Consider the following 14,634-nt stretch of genomic DNA (forward strand, 5'->3'; position numbering starts at 1 on the left):
GGTAAAAGACAAGCGCAACTAGGTCTCTGATTTGGGTTGTGTTTTTTATTTTTTGTAAGAAATAAAAATATATATTGAAGATAATTCGATGTGGATTAGTTCAATTCAATGGTTAAAACTAGAATTGTTTTTTTAGTTATTTTTGTAGAGGTGGATTTGCTAATTTTGAGATACAAATTTTTAGTAGTAGTTACCAACTTACCACCCAAGCAAAAAAATTTGGGTGGATATTTAAAAACCAAAAATCACATTTATCGAAAATATACCGATTAGGACAAAAGCGCTGGTGGCCATATAAAAAAAGTGTCCTCAGGAGGCTTGTCCGCGAAGCATCACGAAATGTGTACGTTACACGAAAGATTTTCGGGACAACCACGTCTTCACGAACACCAGGCGAGTGACACGTGTCTCATGCACAGCCGTCAGTTGATTACACGAATTTGGAATGTGGAAAAGAAAATCCAATGTACAAAATGGACAAAAGATCCTGTCCGTGCAGAATGAAACGCGTCAAAATATCAACTGATCTAAGCGACAGATAGACGCTCCAGGATTGGATGGCGGGCCGAAAACCGGGAAGCTTCACGTTCTTCAGATCCGGCCGTTCACGGATATTCGGGAGAGATCGGGACCGTCGAAAATCTGTGCACGGAAAGGATAGACGACACGTAGCAATGAAAGACACGTGGAGGGTGAAGATGCGTCGTGAACGGGCGGCAGACGTTTATAAATACCGCTCGTAACGGAGCTGAGAAGCCCGCACCAAAATTAGCAGCAGGAAATCTATAACCAGGAAATCGTTTCCCTCGTCTTCTCCGGAGATCGTCTGAGAAATCCGATACGTCCCTCGTATATGGACATGGCGTCCTTCGGCCTCGCCCACCAGATTGGAACGCTCTGCGGCGCTCCGATCCCTCAATCTGACGGGTCGCAGGCCGTCTCCGACGCGCCGACCACCCCAATCTCGGCGGCCTGGAAGCTTCCGGCGAGAATTCGCTTCCGATCCCAGAATCCCGACCTGGTCTCTCCGCCGGTGAGCCCTCAGTGCTCGTCTCCGCCGGGAGAGGAGTGGCTCCGGCGGTGTCAGATCCGGCCGGACCTAACCGCGGCCTGCATGGCCTTCCAGGGGACGGCGGTGTCGGAGGAGCTGCCATCGTACGCCGCCCCTCCTACGGAGGGCGACAGGGGCGTGCCGGTCTACGTGATGCTTCCGCTCGACAGCGTGACACCGAGCCACCAGGTGAACCGGCGCAAGGCTATGAACGTGAGCCTAATGGCGTTGAAGAGCGCGGGAGTCGAGGGCGTGATGATGGACGTGTGGTGGGGATTGGTCGAGGGCGACGAGCCCGGGCGCTACAATTGGTCCGGCTACGCCGAGCTGCTCGAGATGGCTCGGCGCCACGGGCTCAAGGTCCAGGCCGTCATGTCCTTCCACCAATGCGGAGGCAACGTCGGTGACTCGTGCACGTAAGACCCTTCATCCTCAAAATCCAACGGTCGGTGTTTTCTTTCTCTTTTTTTTCTGATTTTGGTTTTTTTGGGGAATGTGTAGGATCCCGTTGCCGAAGTGGGTGGTGGAGGAGATTGACCGAGACCCTGGCCTGGCGTACACGGACCAGTGGGGGAGGAGGAACTACGAGTACGTGTCGTTGGGGTGCGACGAGCTGCCCGTGCTGAAGGGTAGGACGCCGGTTCAGTGCTACGCGGATTTCATGAGGGCCTTTCGAGACACTTTCTCGCACCTTTTCGGCGATACCATCGTGGTATGCACCGCACCTCCGTCATACTTTCTGCTTCCTCCGCTTTTTCTTTCTCTCTCTCTCTCTCGTGCTCCATTTTAGGAACATCTGTGATACGTTATCTCCCGGAGTCGGATCAGGTCAATTTACTGACGTGGAGATGGGCCTCCATGTTCAACTCGCGTTCAAATTTTGACACGTCGCCCTCCCCTGAAAAAGTTTCAATCCTATTGATTGTGTTGGAGACGTGGTGTGATTCTTAACTTTGATATCAAATGGTCAGGATTAATGACATAGGGTAGGATGATAAGGCCCATCTCTCTGTGTCTTCCTTGGAAATAACGCTCCAGTTGGTCCACGCTTGCCACGGATCCCATCATTTGAAATAGGATGGGTTCATCATACATTCAATCTTAGCCATCCAATCGATGGCTAGATGGCTACGCTGGATGGCTAGGATTGAATGTTTGATGAAATCCATCCTATTTCAAATGATGGAATCCTTTATAATGCAAGGAACTAACATCCATCCTTAAGAATGGAACCCTGTCCACCAAGGCTCGTCCCCTCCCATTATTATGCCAAAACCCAAACCCGTTGGGGCTTATTGTTGCGCTAAGTTATTATATTGAAATCCTGCAGGAAATTCAGGTGGGTATGGGACCAGCTGGCGAGCTGAGGTACCCTTCGTACCCTGAGTTGAATGGGACGTGGAAGTTCCCCGGAATTGGTGCATTTCAATGCTATGACAAGGTGTGTTTAGTTTATTGCTTGAGTGAACGCATTCGCAAATTGAAAATCTTAATGATAAGACGGTATTTTACGTTTCATGCAGTACATGCTGAGCAACTTGAAGGCAGCAGCGGAGGCGATAGGCAAGCCGGAGTGGGGCCACGGAGGGCCGAGCGACGCCGGTCATTACAACAATTGGCCGGAGGACACCCCCTTCTTCTGCAAGAATGGCGGGTGGAACTGCCCCTACGGCGACTTCTTCCTCTCCTGGTACTCCCAGATGTTGCTCAACCACGGCGAGCGGGTACTCTCCTCCGCAGAGGCCGTCTTCCGGGGCACCGGCGCCAAGCTCTCCGCCAAGGTGGCGGGCATCCACTGGCACTACGGCAGCCGCTCCCACGCCCCCGAGCTCACCGCCGGCTACTACAACACCCGTTTCCGAGATGGCTACGTCCCCATCGCCAAGCTGCTCGCCCGCCACGGCGTCGTGTTCAACTTCACCTGCATCGAGATGCGGGACTTCGAGCAGCCACAGGAGGCACAGTGCTCGCCCGAGGGCCTCGTCCGGCAGGTGGTGCTCGCAACTCGGGAGGTCGGCGTGCCGCTTGCCGGCGAGAATGCGCTTCCCCGTTTCGACGAATCAGCGCACGAACAGATTGTTCGGGCCTCGTCCCTCAGAGGGTTCGCCGGAGACGGGAAGGACAATCGACTGGAGGACAGGCGAGCCGCCATGTGCGCGTTCACCTACCTGAGGATGGGCCCGCACCTGTTCGAGCCCGAGAATTGGAGGCTGTTCGTGGCGTTCGTGAAGAAGATGGGCGAGTCGGGTGGGTGCTGGGAGCAGGTGCAGCGAGAGGCCGAGTGGTTCGTGAACGCCACCGAGCCGCTGGTGCTGGAGGCTGCCGCTTCACTCGTGCACGGTTGAGAGATCGAACATGAGCTTGGTATGTTGGCTTTGGTTTGGTTCGGTCCGGTCGCTATCTCTGTGCATATACGATAGCGTGCACCACTCGGTGTCGTGATGTACAAAATAAACAAAGAAACCATGTGGATGTGGGTCGGTGCGCGCGTCTCGGCGTGTCTCACGGGTTTTTAGGTGAGATCGTCATGTGGGTCGTCGTCCTCTCTCGTCTAGTCTCTATGGCATAACAAAAATATAAGAGGATTTTTATCTCAAAAACGAACAAATAAAGAAAAAAAAAAAGATTAAGGGATTCCCTTGAAAAGATGAATTTCATTTATTTATATATATAAAGAAAACGGTTGTTATACATGTGAGATATTATGAATATGTGTTATGTCAAAACGATGTTCTTGCAAATTTCCTTGGTTCGGTTCTGCCTTGCTATTGAATCCAATCACGTGGTGGATGCCCCTCAAGGGTTGACTACAACTTGCGTGCAATGTTAGTCCTGAGCGACGCGAACAAGTGGGTATATGGAAAATGAGTGCCTTTTCAAGGCAATTTTATGGGGTCAAGTGTGTGGTGCTTGCAAAAGTGTTTGGAGTTTCATGTGATTTAGGCTTCCCTTTTATTAGGGGTGCTTGCAAAAGTGTGTTCAGTTTTGCGAGCTATATTTACGAATGCTCATGTGATTTTCAGTTGAATTGAAGGTCGCCTGCATCTTTTCTTTATTGTGCTTAACCCTTAGTTAAGATTTTGTACCGTGTGGCAAAGACTAAAATAAGCAAAACCTCGGAAGAAGCTACTCGGTTAGGCTTTGACCATTCACTGTAAGGCCCTGTTTGGAAACTAGTAGCTGGTAAAAACCCATCACACCTACCAGTTTCCAAACGACCACCACAAGGTAGTTTGACCAAGTTTTTGCCAAATGCATTAAGGGATCGGTAGCTGGGATGGCCGTTTGTGGAGTTTATGCATTTGAAGAAGTGGCAGCTGTAGCTATCACCTCTAGGAGGAGGTGGTAACTGCCAAATCCATCCTTTAGTGTAAATACAAAAGAGAAAGGGCCTCACTTCCCATCCCAAATGCATAAACACCCATCCTAATCGAGATTAACCAAACGGAACCACCATGGGTGTTTGATCAAGATTTTACCTTTGGGAACATCAACATCAAATGCATAAACGCCCATCCCAGCGCCGAGATTCCAAACAGGCCCTAACTCTTATCCCAGCTCCTAGTTTCCAAACAGGGCTGTTTGGGAACCGGCAGCTAGTGAAGCAAGTGAGGAATCTATGGTTTTTATGGCTTTGTCAAATCCATACTGTTGTTTCGAAGGCAGGCGTCTTACAGTTCAGACGAGGATTCCCGACTTCTGTTTTCAAGTTGTTTAGGATGCAGATTGAGTAGTAATAAATAACACAGTAAAGGCTGTTGGAAAGGTCACTGCATGAGGACCGTTGGAAACTTCATTGGAATGGCAATTGGTGCAGCAGTTGCTAATTACCACCTCGTTTTTATAGGCGTTGTTGAAATGTGGAACTTGGCACATGAAAAATGTACTCGCAAGTGCATCTTCGCCTACTTTTCCACTCTCCCAAACAAGAATTGACTCTAGGGATTCCCCAGCTCTTCTATGACAGTAGGCTCCCAAACAAAGACTAAGTAGAATGATGGCTACTGTACATCAATTATCAATTATCATAACCGTTTTGCATTAGTTTCGACATAAGGTTCCGAGGTATCCAAATATTAAGGCCTCTTCATTCCCATGTAAAGGAAAGACCATCTGTTAATCGACACAGATTTGTAAAAAATCTTATCAGCTCAACCCATGTGAAAGCTTTCATATGAGGGGAGGTATGAATGAATTTACACACACAAAAGAAAATCAAATCCAACATGACACTTTCCCACCAAGATGATTTGATGTTTGTTTAATTCATGATGAGAAAGGATTACAATATAAGGGTTGCCACTCAATACTTTCCCACGTAAGTTGCATGAAAGTTGAAACAAATGAGGCCTAAAAATCTTTAAAACAAGGGATTTCAAATTCAAATTTATGCTAAGGGCATATTTGCTTGCACTTTTCAATGTGAATAAAATTGATGTGATTTAAAGTCAAGTGATTTGGAACCACAGTGCCGACCAGCCATTTCAATTTTCACAAGACGTAAGTAAATGAATTATATTTGATTCATTTTTTTCACTTCTTTCCTATTAGTTTCGACATGAGAAAAATGGAATAAGTTTGAATCGTTTGCTCACAGATAGATATGAGAGAACAGTTTTTATTTGGAGCCAAGCAAACCTTTCTAAAGATATGCCAATGTCTAACTCTAGAGGGGTCAGGCTGGAGACACGTATATCTCTGATCCTTGGATCACATATTAATGCTTAGAAATCCAAGCAATAAAAATGCTCCCTTGGGTACTTGGTTGATTAGGATCCAAATTTTCTGTTCTAGCTATTAGTTTAAGTCTGGGACCAGTCCATAGCTAGACAAAGATACAAGCCCAGGTTTTGGAGGTGTTTAGGATTGGCTTCATTCAATTTTGGGATGTAATTAATGATATAGCTTGTCAAAAGTTTTAGTTAATATAAGTCAAGTCGTGCAGAAAGATTCTATCCTCGACAAGAGATTCTATCCTCGACATATGATACAGAGGATCTTACATGTGGATGGTCGGGATCAGTTTATATCCAAGTAAGAATGTGAACTAATCCTAAGCTGTTGGTTGAGCGGCTAGGATTGAATGTTGGATGGATTCCATCATATGTCAAGTGAAGGATTCCCTATTCATTCTTTAAGGAGCAATTCAACATACGGACCTAACAAAGTGTGTGATTATTCACATGCTCCACAAGTCGGACACCTTTTTCTTGGTAAAATTTTCTTTCCCTTAATTTTAGTTATATATATATATATATATATATATATATATATATATATATATATATATATATATATATATATATATATAAAGAGTAGGTAGTTGCTTAGCTTACTGTCAGCTTATTGATATTTGAAAGGTTTTTTTTTTTTTGAATTCTAACATACAAATGTGTTCTACATGCTTGACTTTATAAGAATAGACTCTTGGATCATTTGATTCCAATACACAAGTAGGTTTTTATAAGATTTAAAAATTAATGGTCAAAGATTTACATAAATATTCAAAGCTTAGAAAATCATATTTAAAAAAAAAACTGATCAAAGTGTCATTAACTAGAAAATTGATCATGCCAAATATATTTGCAAAGTTTATGAAAAACAACTCAAAAAAACAAATGAGGCAAATGTGCCTCATTTGCTCAAACTGATTTAAGGACTAAACTGGTTTATTCATCTCCAAATAGATGACTAAACAAGTTTGGTCGTCTTCTAGAGACAGGATAAACCAAATGTCGGATAGACCGGATGGCTCATTCAAGATAATCACCCAAGGACGGAGGGCTGAACTGAGATAGCCGTTCATGAGGTAGATAGCTAAACTGCTTTAGCCGTCCAACAAATTTTATGGGTTTTCTCATGTTGACCTCTTTGTAAACTCTAATTTGCAGCTTGATTTTTTAAAAAGACATTAGTATTTTGAGTATCTTGAGAAAAAATGAATGCCTACATTCGATAGCTGTGCATTATTTTTTATCAAGGATAAAGGGGGATATGTATGCAAATTTGTTCAGATAACGTGTGACTTTCAAGCAAATTATAGACTTCTGACCTTGCTAAATCGTTGATTCTTCCCTTTAAGGTTAATAATCAGAGGATTTGATTTTTCCATCAACTTATAAATTGGGAGATTGGTACTATTTTCATTCGGTACCTTGGTGTACCTATCTTCACAGGTAAACTTTCATTTTCTCTTTGCCCTCCATTATTGGATAAATTTCATTCTACACTATCGTCTTGAAGTGGTCATCTCCTCTCTATGACAGGTAGGATTATTCTCATTAAACTGGTATTAGCATCATTTCTTATTCATTGGATGATGAGTTTTAAGTTGTCATCTAAAGTGATAGATACAATGGAGATAATTATGCAGCAATTCCTTTAGAATGATTTACATTCCAATAAAATCCATCTACTTGCATGGGACTCCGTGTGTAAACCTCACTCTGAAGCTGGGTTTGCTCTTAGAAGTCTACACGATGTTAATAGTGTCTTGCAGGCTAAATTTGTCTGGAACCTTGCTACTTATGCCAATCTCAAGAATAATCACAAGACCATCTCTTTACATCCAGTTTGACGGTTGCTCCTATTTGGTTCCAAATAGCTCATTTTTTTGGCAAACAATGGCAAAGTTCTCACATTTTTTTTACTCATTTTAAGCAGTGGTACCAATACAAGTTTCCTGAAAAGCACATATCTCGGTGTAAGGTTAATTTTCTATCAAATAATTGTCAGATCTATTTGGGCTTATCAGAACAATATTCTCTTTGATAATTGTCACTCTTCTTTGAAGTTTCAGACTGATGCTTTAAATGCAATCCGGGAGAGAATTCTTCTCATTTTAGGCCACAGGGGCTATTTTTTCAGAGGTGGCTATCACTTTCCATTTACTCTATGTTTACATATCACAGGCAGGTCCGCTTTGTCATTCATGACTCCTTTGCACAATCTCTGCTAGTAAGTTGGTCAACTTCCTCAAGTCTTACTCTCAAAGTTGAAGCAGTCAATTTTGCAGCACATTCCTCATTCTGAGCAAATCGTGTTAGAGTTATCAAGCTTGGATAGGATAAGTTTTATAAATTCACTGCTGGAGGACTACTTATCAATCGATCTTCCAGTGGGTTCTTTCTCCAATTCCATCTGGTTGATCAAGAGGGTGAAGTGCAGATACTTATCCACATGAAACAATTACACCTCATTTAGGTTGACTAAGATGGCTTCCTCGGGTGTTAATAGGATTTGGAAGGACAAACCATCGGAGTGGTTCCTGCCAATTTTGGATTTGTATTAGTTTTTCATTTCTTTTGTACCTATTTTGCTTATCAAAAATACCAAAAAAAAAAACTTTGGCATTGTAATGATAACATTAACCGTCATAAGGACAAACTGTTGGCATTCTTCAAAATAGAAACGGAATGTAAAAGCAAAAATACATACCGGTAGACTTCATAGATGAAACTAGCATATGCGGGTGCTCAGCATTCTCTTCAACCTATCGAGGCCCATGATGTGCCCAAACCGTCAAGTCGATGATGAGCAGGACCTTGAACCCAAAATGAGAGAAAGAAAACACCCCCTTGGTTGTTCTCATCAAGCAACCAGACCTTTTTTTATATAGACTTCTAAGAGAAGCCTGGAGTCGGAGTACCTGTAATGCCCCAAATTTCAAACTTGCGAACCCTTTTCAGAAAAACAAGCAAGAGACTAGAAATATCTCTTTCCTTCAGAGTTTGTTTATGAAATCAGCGGAAGATTTGTCTTTGATAAATCATAAGGCAAGCTGACAACTTTGGGCACGTTAGCTAAAAGAACCAAAACTGACAAGATTCAGACATCCTAAGGGAAATCCGATACGAACCCCAAGCGTCCAGGACGCGAGCTAAGAGCAGGAAGAAGAAGTCTTGAAGCCATCTTGCAATCCCGCCATCGCCCGTAGTGTACCTAATAAACACATGTACCCATAGAATGGGTTAGTTTCGCGAAAAACTAGTAGGTGCACAAGAGAGACTACAAGGAACTGAATTAAGTACATTTAATTCAGTAGGCTACGCAGTTTAAAGCAGATATGCAGTTAAACAGGTAAGCAATGCAAGCAGGTGAATAGTGCAAACATGTAAGCAGTACATGCGAATAAGGCGTGCGAGCGAGTAAGTAGTGCAAGCGAGTAAGCAGTGCAAATGCGTAAGTAGTGCAAACAGTAAGCAGTTCAACGCAAGTAAGCAGTTCAAAGCAAGTAAGCAGTGCAACTGACCAACGCAGCATACGATCCATTTGATCGTAAGTTGAGAACTACTACGCAACAAGCTTGTCCTCTTTCCTAGAACGAGGTCTCTGCATCTAATCACCATCAGGACATCGTTTGTCGCTTACTACTTCTAACAAACGCATTGTCCTGAACAACCTTAATCTATCCTCATCTCTCAAAGTCTTACGCGGCTAACCATCACCGGTTATGACGCACTAAGGTGTCATACTTTCTCAGAGAAGCTCACCCTTCCGTAGATGGTCCAAAACATGATCACTAACTAAAATCACTAACGATCTGATTCTCACATCTGAGTCATGCACGTAATCATGCTAAAACAGAAAGCCAAAACTATGAATTCATAGTTGGCTATCACAAACAATCTCAGAAGATCGTCACAGCTCACCATAACTTTTTATGGTAAGCGAAAACACAAGATCAACGTCAGATCGTTCGGTCCGAGAGATATACGACCGGACAAGGAATTACCGCCCTAGAGGGTATACCTGATCTTGGACCCTACACTTCCTCACAGGAGTTTACCGTCTTTGCAGCTACCCGTTCGTGGACAGTGTACATCCTCACAGAGAATCTCTCCGTCTAGCCGGATCACCCGATCTGGGAAAAGTATAACCTCACAGCGAAACCTTTGGGAAACCGGTCCCCAACAGATGCTATATTCAATGAAAATCATTGCGATACACGCATCAACATAAATGACCCCTCTCGGGGTAGATAGCCACTAATACGAACAACATGATCAACGCCCGGATCACTTGGTCTGAGACATGTATAACCTCACAAGGAATTCCGCCCTAGATGGTATACCTGGTCTTGGACCATACACTTCCTCATAGGAGTTCACCGTCTTTGCGGCTACCCGTTCGTGGACAGTGTACATCCTCACAGAGAATCTACCACTCTAGTCGGGTACCTGGTATTGATCATACACGCCCTCGCAGATAATCCTTTGGAGATCAGGTGCTCGACAAACACCCTGCTCAGTGATACACGCATCTATACAATCGACTGCTCCGAACAGTTGACTGCTCTCGAGGTCAGTAGCCACAATATGGGCACAAACATGTATATCAGCAATATACATTGTATCACTCCGCGCAGGAGCATATAATCCTACGCATCGTATGATTGCCACGAGGAATATTGCAATCCTCAAATAGGCCCTCAAAGCATGTGTAAATGACACATGAGAACGCGCAGATGTGGCAATTCAGTTGATTCTATAGGCGAAGGGTAACTAACTCTACCCGTCAGCCAAACAAAACAACTGAATAAGACAAGCACTTATAACAATGCTCGTAAAACATATAATTACCATAAAATGGCTCAGTCCATGAACAAGTAATTAAATTAATCGTAAGGCATAAACCATTACATCACAAGCCATTCATAAGCAATCATACGACAACAATTATATCACAATACGTAAGCAGCTTATAAGACAAGCGGCCACATCAATCCTAGTTGCCACCAGTTCGTAGATTATGAGCTGTATGCAATCACATCAATCATAAGAGATGCAAGCCAACAATTGTTACGCTACAATAAGCACCAAACAGTTCGACCAAGGGATAAAGCAAGTCACATGCTAATATGTAGCAACTGGTATAATGCTATTATTATAAGCATTTAACTAGCATGAGAAACTCCTTATTACTCCGCAAAGAACTGCGTAAGCAGTTTAGCCAACTAGAGTAACGCCTTGACAGGCGTGCACAGTTCAACAAGTAGCATAGTGAACTATCGAGCAAGCAAGCGAATTAGTAGTGCAAGCGAATCAGTAGTGCAAGTGAATCAGTAGTGCAAGTGAATCTGTAGTGCAAGCGAATCTCACGACCCATGACCAGTGTGAACAGACCTTATGTTTTGATAATTACTGGCTTGCGGGTACGCGCAGGCAAAACATAGAAACAACTGAGACTAGTTCGGGCGTCTGTTATTCTATGTATTTTTGATAACCCGAATAGCTAGTTGAGTCCGCTCCAAAGGGGACGACATTAGCCGAGAGAGGATTCCCCAGAGGCTGAAAAGCAGTGCCACGGATGCATCCAACTTCTGCAGAAGTGTTGAGCTAACTTGTGTAGCCCCTATCCCCTAACTTTAATGACTGGGGAGGCCGGATCTTTGCCCGTGTGGTGGTTGTTAACAACCTGTCCATTGGAGTTTTTGTATCGATCTGTCTTCTCCCTTGACAGACAACCAGAAGCGAACGGGTGCGTTAGGGGTTGCTTAACTAACGACCCATTCTATGTTGTGGTATTTAAACCACTCGAGCATCTTGCCTGTGAAGGCGAATGTGAGGCCATTTATGTGATTACAGCATTTTGCATTTAGCGTTGTTCGAGGTCGCACGACCGTCTCATCCGATCATCGCAGTACTAGACGTGTCCTGCACGACTACAAGTACTCTAGAATGAAGGGGGTATAGCTCCTCAATAGAAGCCTCAACAGGAGTGTTTCACAAAGATGTAAAGTTTATCAACTTTACTCTATCTTTTGAAACAGCAGTACCTTGTGCCAACATGATGCATGTGATTATCTCGAATCACATCCGCTATCAGGGTATCTACATGTCTCGCATGACTCGATACCGGCCTCGATAGACGGGATACAGGTCTCTCAACAGAACACCCGCTAAGAAGTTTGCTTGAACCTCCAATTCGGGATTACCCGAGATATGACAAAAAGGCGAGCAGAACCAGCCAGTCACATCCTTCCAAATGCTTCGATTTGGAGCAGTCTTTGATGCTTTTGCGCAGCTCTCTGAAACCTCAAGTCGACTCTGCAGGACTGCACGCACGAAGAGCCAGGATCCTTGCGAGGTATCCCTCTCCTTAGACGAGGATGTATCGCCAGCTCCCAACTGAACTCTTGTCGCAAGAGTGAGTGATAGATGTCTCTTGCATCCTCCACGAGGATGCCTTTAAAGCATACGCAAAGAGCAAGAACCTGCACGTCATCTGCAAAAGCAAGGCAATACCAACACATATGCAAAAGCAAGAGCCTAGGCGCAACGGCAAAGTAAAGGCAGTAAGCAGAAGTGCAACGCAAACCCTCGCACAACGCGCGACGGCAAGTAAAGACTGTAAGTAGGAGTGCAACGCAGAACCTTTGCACGATGCGCAACGGCAAGTAAAGACTGTAAGCAGGAGTGCAACACAAAACCTGTGCGCGATGCGCAACGGCAAAGTAAAGGACAAGGATCGCGAAACTGCGTCCTTGAGTTAAATGTGTACTCGTATATATATATATATATATATATGCATATATATTTATTTAATTATCCTTTTTAGTTAATTGAACTCAATTCAATTGTCCAAGTCTTCTGTGCAATCTTCCCCTACCTTTGAGAGTTGCAAGCTTGCTGTCATCCGCGGATGTACGCGATTGGCGACTCGGGTCGTGGAGCGCGAGCAGGATCCGTCGTACGAGCTGCAAAAGTAACGATCTTAGCAAGCTAATACCAAAATAGAAAGTCAGGGGCACTATCACCGTCCTGACGTAAGGGAAGCAAAGGCAGGGGCATTGTGCACATGTGCACCTGCTATAAGCGCAAGAAGCAGGGGCAGGGCCATGAGCCCCTGCTGACATGCTGTCAGCGAACAACGGGGAGGCAGGGGGTCGCACCCTTGCCCGAAGAAGACAACGAGGGAGGCTTCGCCCTGCCAGCCAAGAGAGCAAGGAAGCGAGGCCCTTCCCTGCGAGCCACTAAGGGGGAAGCAGGAGGCCGCACGTTGCCTTTCAACAACGAACGGAGGCCCACCCGATGCCAATGAAAATCGAGGCGAGGGGGCTTGCCTCGGCCTGCCGAAAAATAGCGAAGGCAGGGGCGATGCCCCTGCCTAACGAGAAAAGAGGCACAGGGAGGGCTCGGTTCCCTCCCTTGCCGTAACAAAGAGCAGGGAGGGGCTCAACCCCTCCCCCGTCAAAACAAAGAACAGGGAGGGGGCTCAACCCCTCCCCTGCCTAAAAGGGAGCAGAGAGGAGGGGCTTGGCCCCTCCCTTGTCGTGACAGAGGGGACAGAGAGGAGGGGGTCGAGCCCCTCCTCTGTCGTAACAGGAGGCAGAGAGGAAGGGCTCGGCCCCTCCCCTGCCTTGACAGAGGGAGCAGAGAGGAGGGGGCCGAACCCCTCCTCTGCCGTAACAGGAGGCAGGGAGGAGGGGCTCGGACCCTCCCCTGCCTTAACGGAGAGCAACAGAGAGGAGGGGGCCGAACCCCTCCTCTACCGTAACGAAGAGCAACAGAGAGAAGGGGGGCGAGCCCCTCCTCTGCCGTAACGGAGAGCAGGGAGGGGTGTCGTGCCTCTCCCCTACTAAAAGGGGGCACAGGGAGGGGATTTGACCCCTCCTGTGGCCACAGAGAGAGGTGAGGGAGAGAGAAGAGACTGCGAGGAAAAGGGGGCGTACCTGGTGGTCGTCGACGGCGGCAGCGTCGGCATCGGAGGCTGTCGCAGGTGGCGGCGGCGTTGACGTCGGGTCGACAGGGGCCTCCAGAGGGTGCAGAGACGAGAGAGATCGAGAGGCGGTGAGGGAGAGAGACACTGAGGAGGGGGGGTTCGTGAACCTCCCTCACCTCTCTTCCCTCGACCTTAAGAGGCATGGGAGAGACGGTCGGGGTGCCCGACCGCCTGTCCCCCCTTTGGATCCGGGTCGGGTCCAAAACTGGATCCGACCCGATCCAATTATTTTTTTTTGCTTATTACAGTACCGGTGGTTATTCTACATGAACCGTTGCAATAACTGCTCTGGAACTCTCGTCAATCTATTGAGGCCCATGATGTGCCCAACCATCATGTCGATGATGAGCAGGACCTTGAACCCAAAATGAGAGAAAGAAAACACCCCCTTGGTTGTTCTCATCAAGCAACCAGACCTTTTTTTATATAGACTTCTAAGAGGAGCATGGAGTGGGAGTATCGGTGGTTATTCTCATGAGTCATGTCATCCCGTGATGTACCCATGTCAAACTGGGTCATATAAGGTTGGATACAATCCATATTCCAATGCAAAGGACTTTGCCTTTGAACATAATAAGTAAAATCATTGTGCCTATGATTTTGCTTCTCATCATTTTCTTATTTATCAATACTAACATACTAATGACAAACAATGGAGCTAACTATCGCTGGTGTGCAGGGAAATACGTCTGGAGTCGTGCCATCCCACCTATTAACCCGAGTTTCCACTCAATAAAAGAACAGTGCATGAAATGTGATATATGATTATGAAATTCCACGATTTGTTAAAGAGCTGAATGTAGTTATTGCTAATAAAAGTTGTTTTCTCATGGTTTAAGGAAATTAAATTTTTAGGAAAT

General features: G+C 45.4%; 1 protein-coding gene across 1 annotated transcript; it reads left to right on the forward strand.

The window, feature by feature from the left end:
* The first annotated feature begins 739 nt into the window (after positions 1-739).
* Positions 740-3,760, forward strand: LOC149813778 (beta-amylase 1, chloroplastic-like). Its single transcript, XM_089991862.1, has 4 exons — positions 740-1,467; positions 1,553-1,763; positions 2,382-2,492; positions 2,575-3,760. The coding sequence occupies exons 1-4, from the start codon at positions 854-856 to the stop codon at positions 3,394-3,396; spliced, it is 1,758 nt and encodes a 585-aa protein (XP_089847988.1). The 5' UTR covers positions 740-853; the 3' UTR covers positions 3,397-3,760.
* Positions 3,761-14,634: the final 10,874 nt, after the last annotated feature.

Source organism: Nuphar pumila, chromosome 16 (genome assembly GCF_984573655.1).
Source record: "Nuphar pumila chromosome 16, dmNupPumi1.hap1.1, whole genome shotgun sequence".
Classification (NCBI taxonomy): domain Eukaryota; kingdom Viridiplantae; phylum Streptophyta; class Magnoliopsida; order Nymphaeales; family Nymphaeaceae; genus Nuphar; species Nuphar pumila.

What these genes read in the sequence shown, in the direction of transcription:
- LOC149813778 (XM_089991862.1), top strand. Translation starts at nt 854, where the DNA reads ATGGACATGGCGTCCTTCGGCCTCGCCCACCAGATTGGAACGCTCTGC. An exon ending in TTTTCGGCGATACCATCGTG is followed by an intron (nt 1,764 to 2,381) that starts GTATGCACCGCA and finishes GAAATCCTGCAG; the next exon opens with GAAATTCAGGTGGGTATGGG. An exon ending in CATTTCAATGCTATGACAAG is followed by an intron (nt 2,493 to 2,574) that starts GTGTGTTTAGTT and finishes CGTTTCATGCAG; the next exon opens with TACATGCTGAGCAACTTGAA.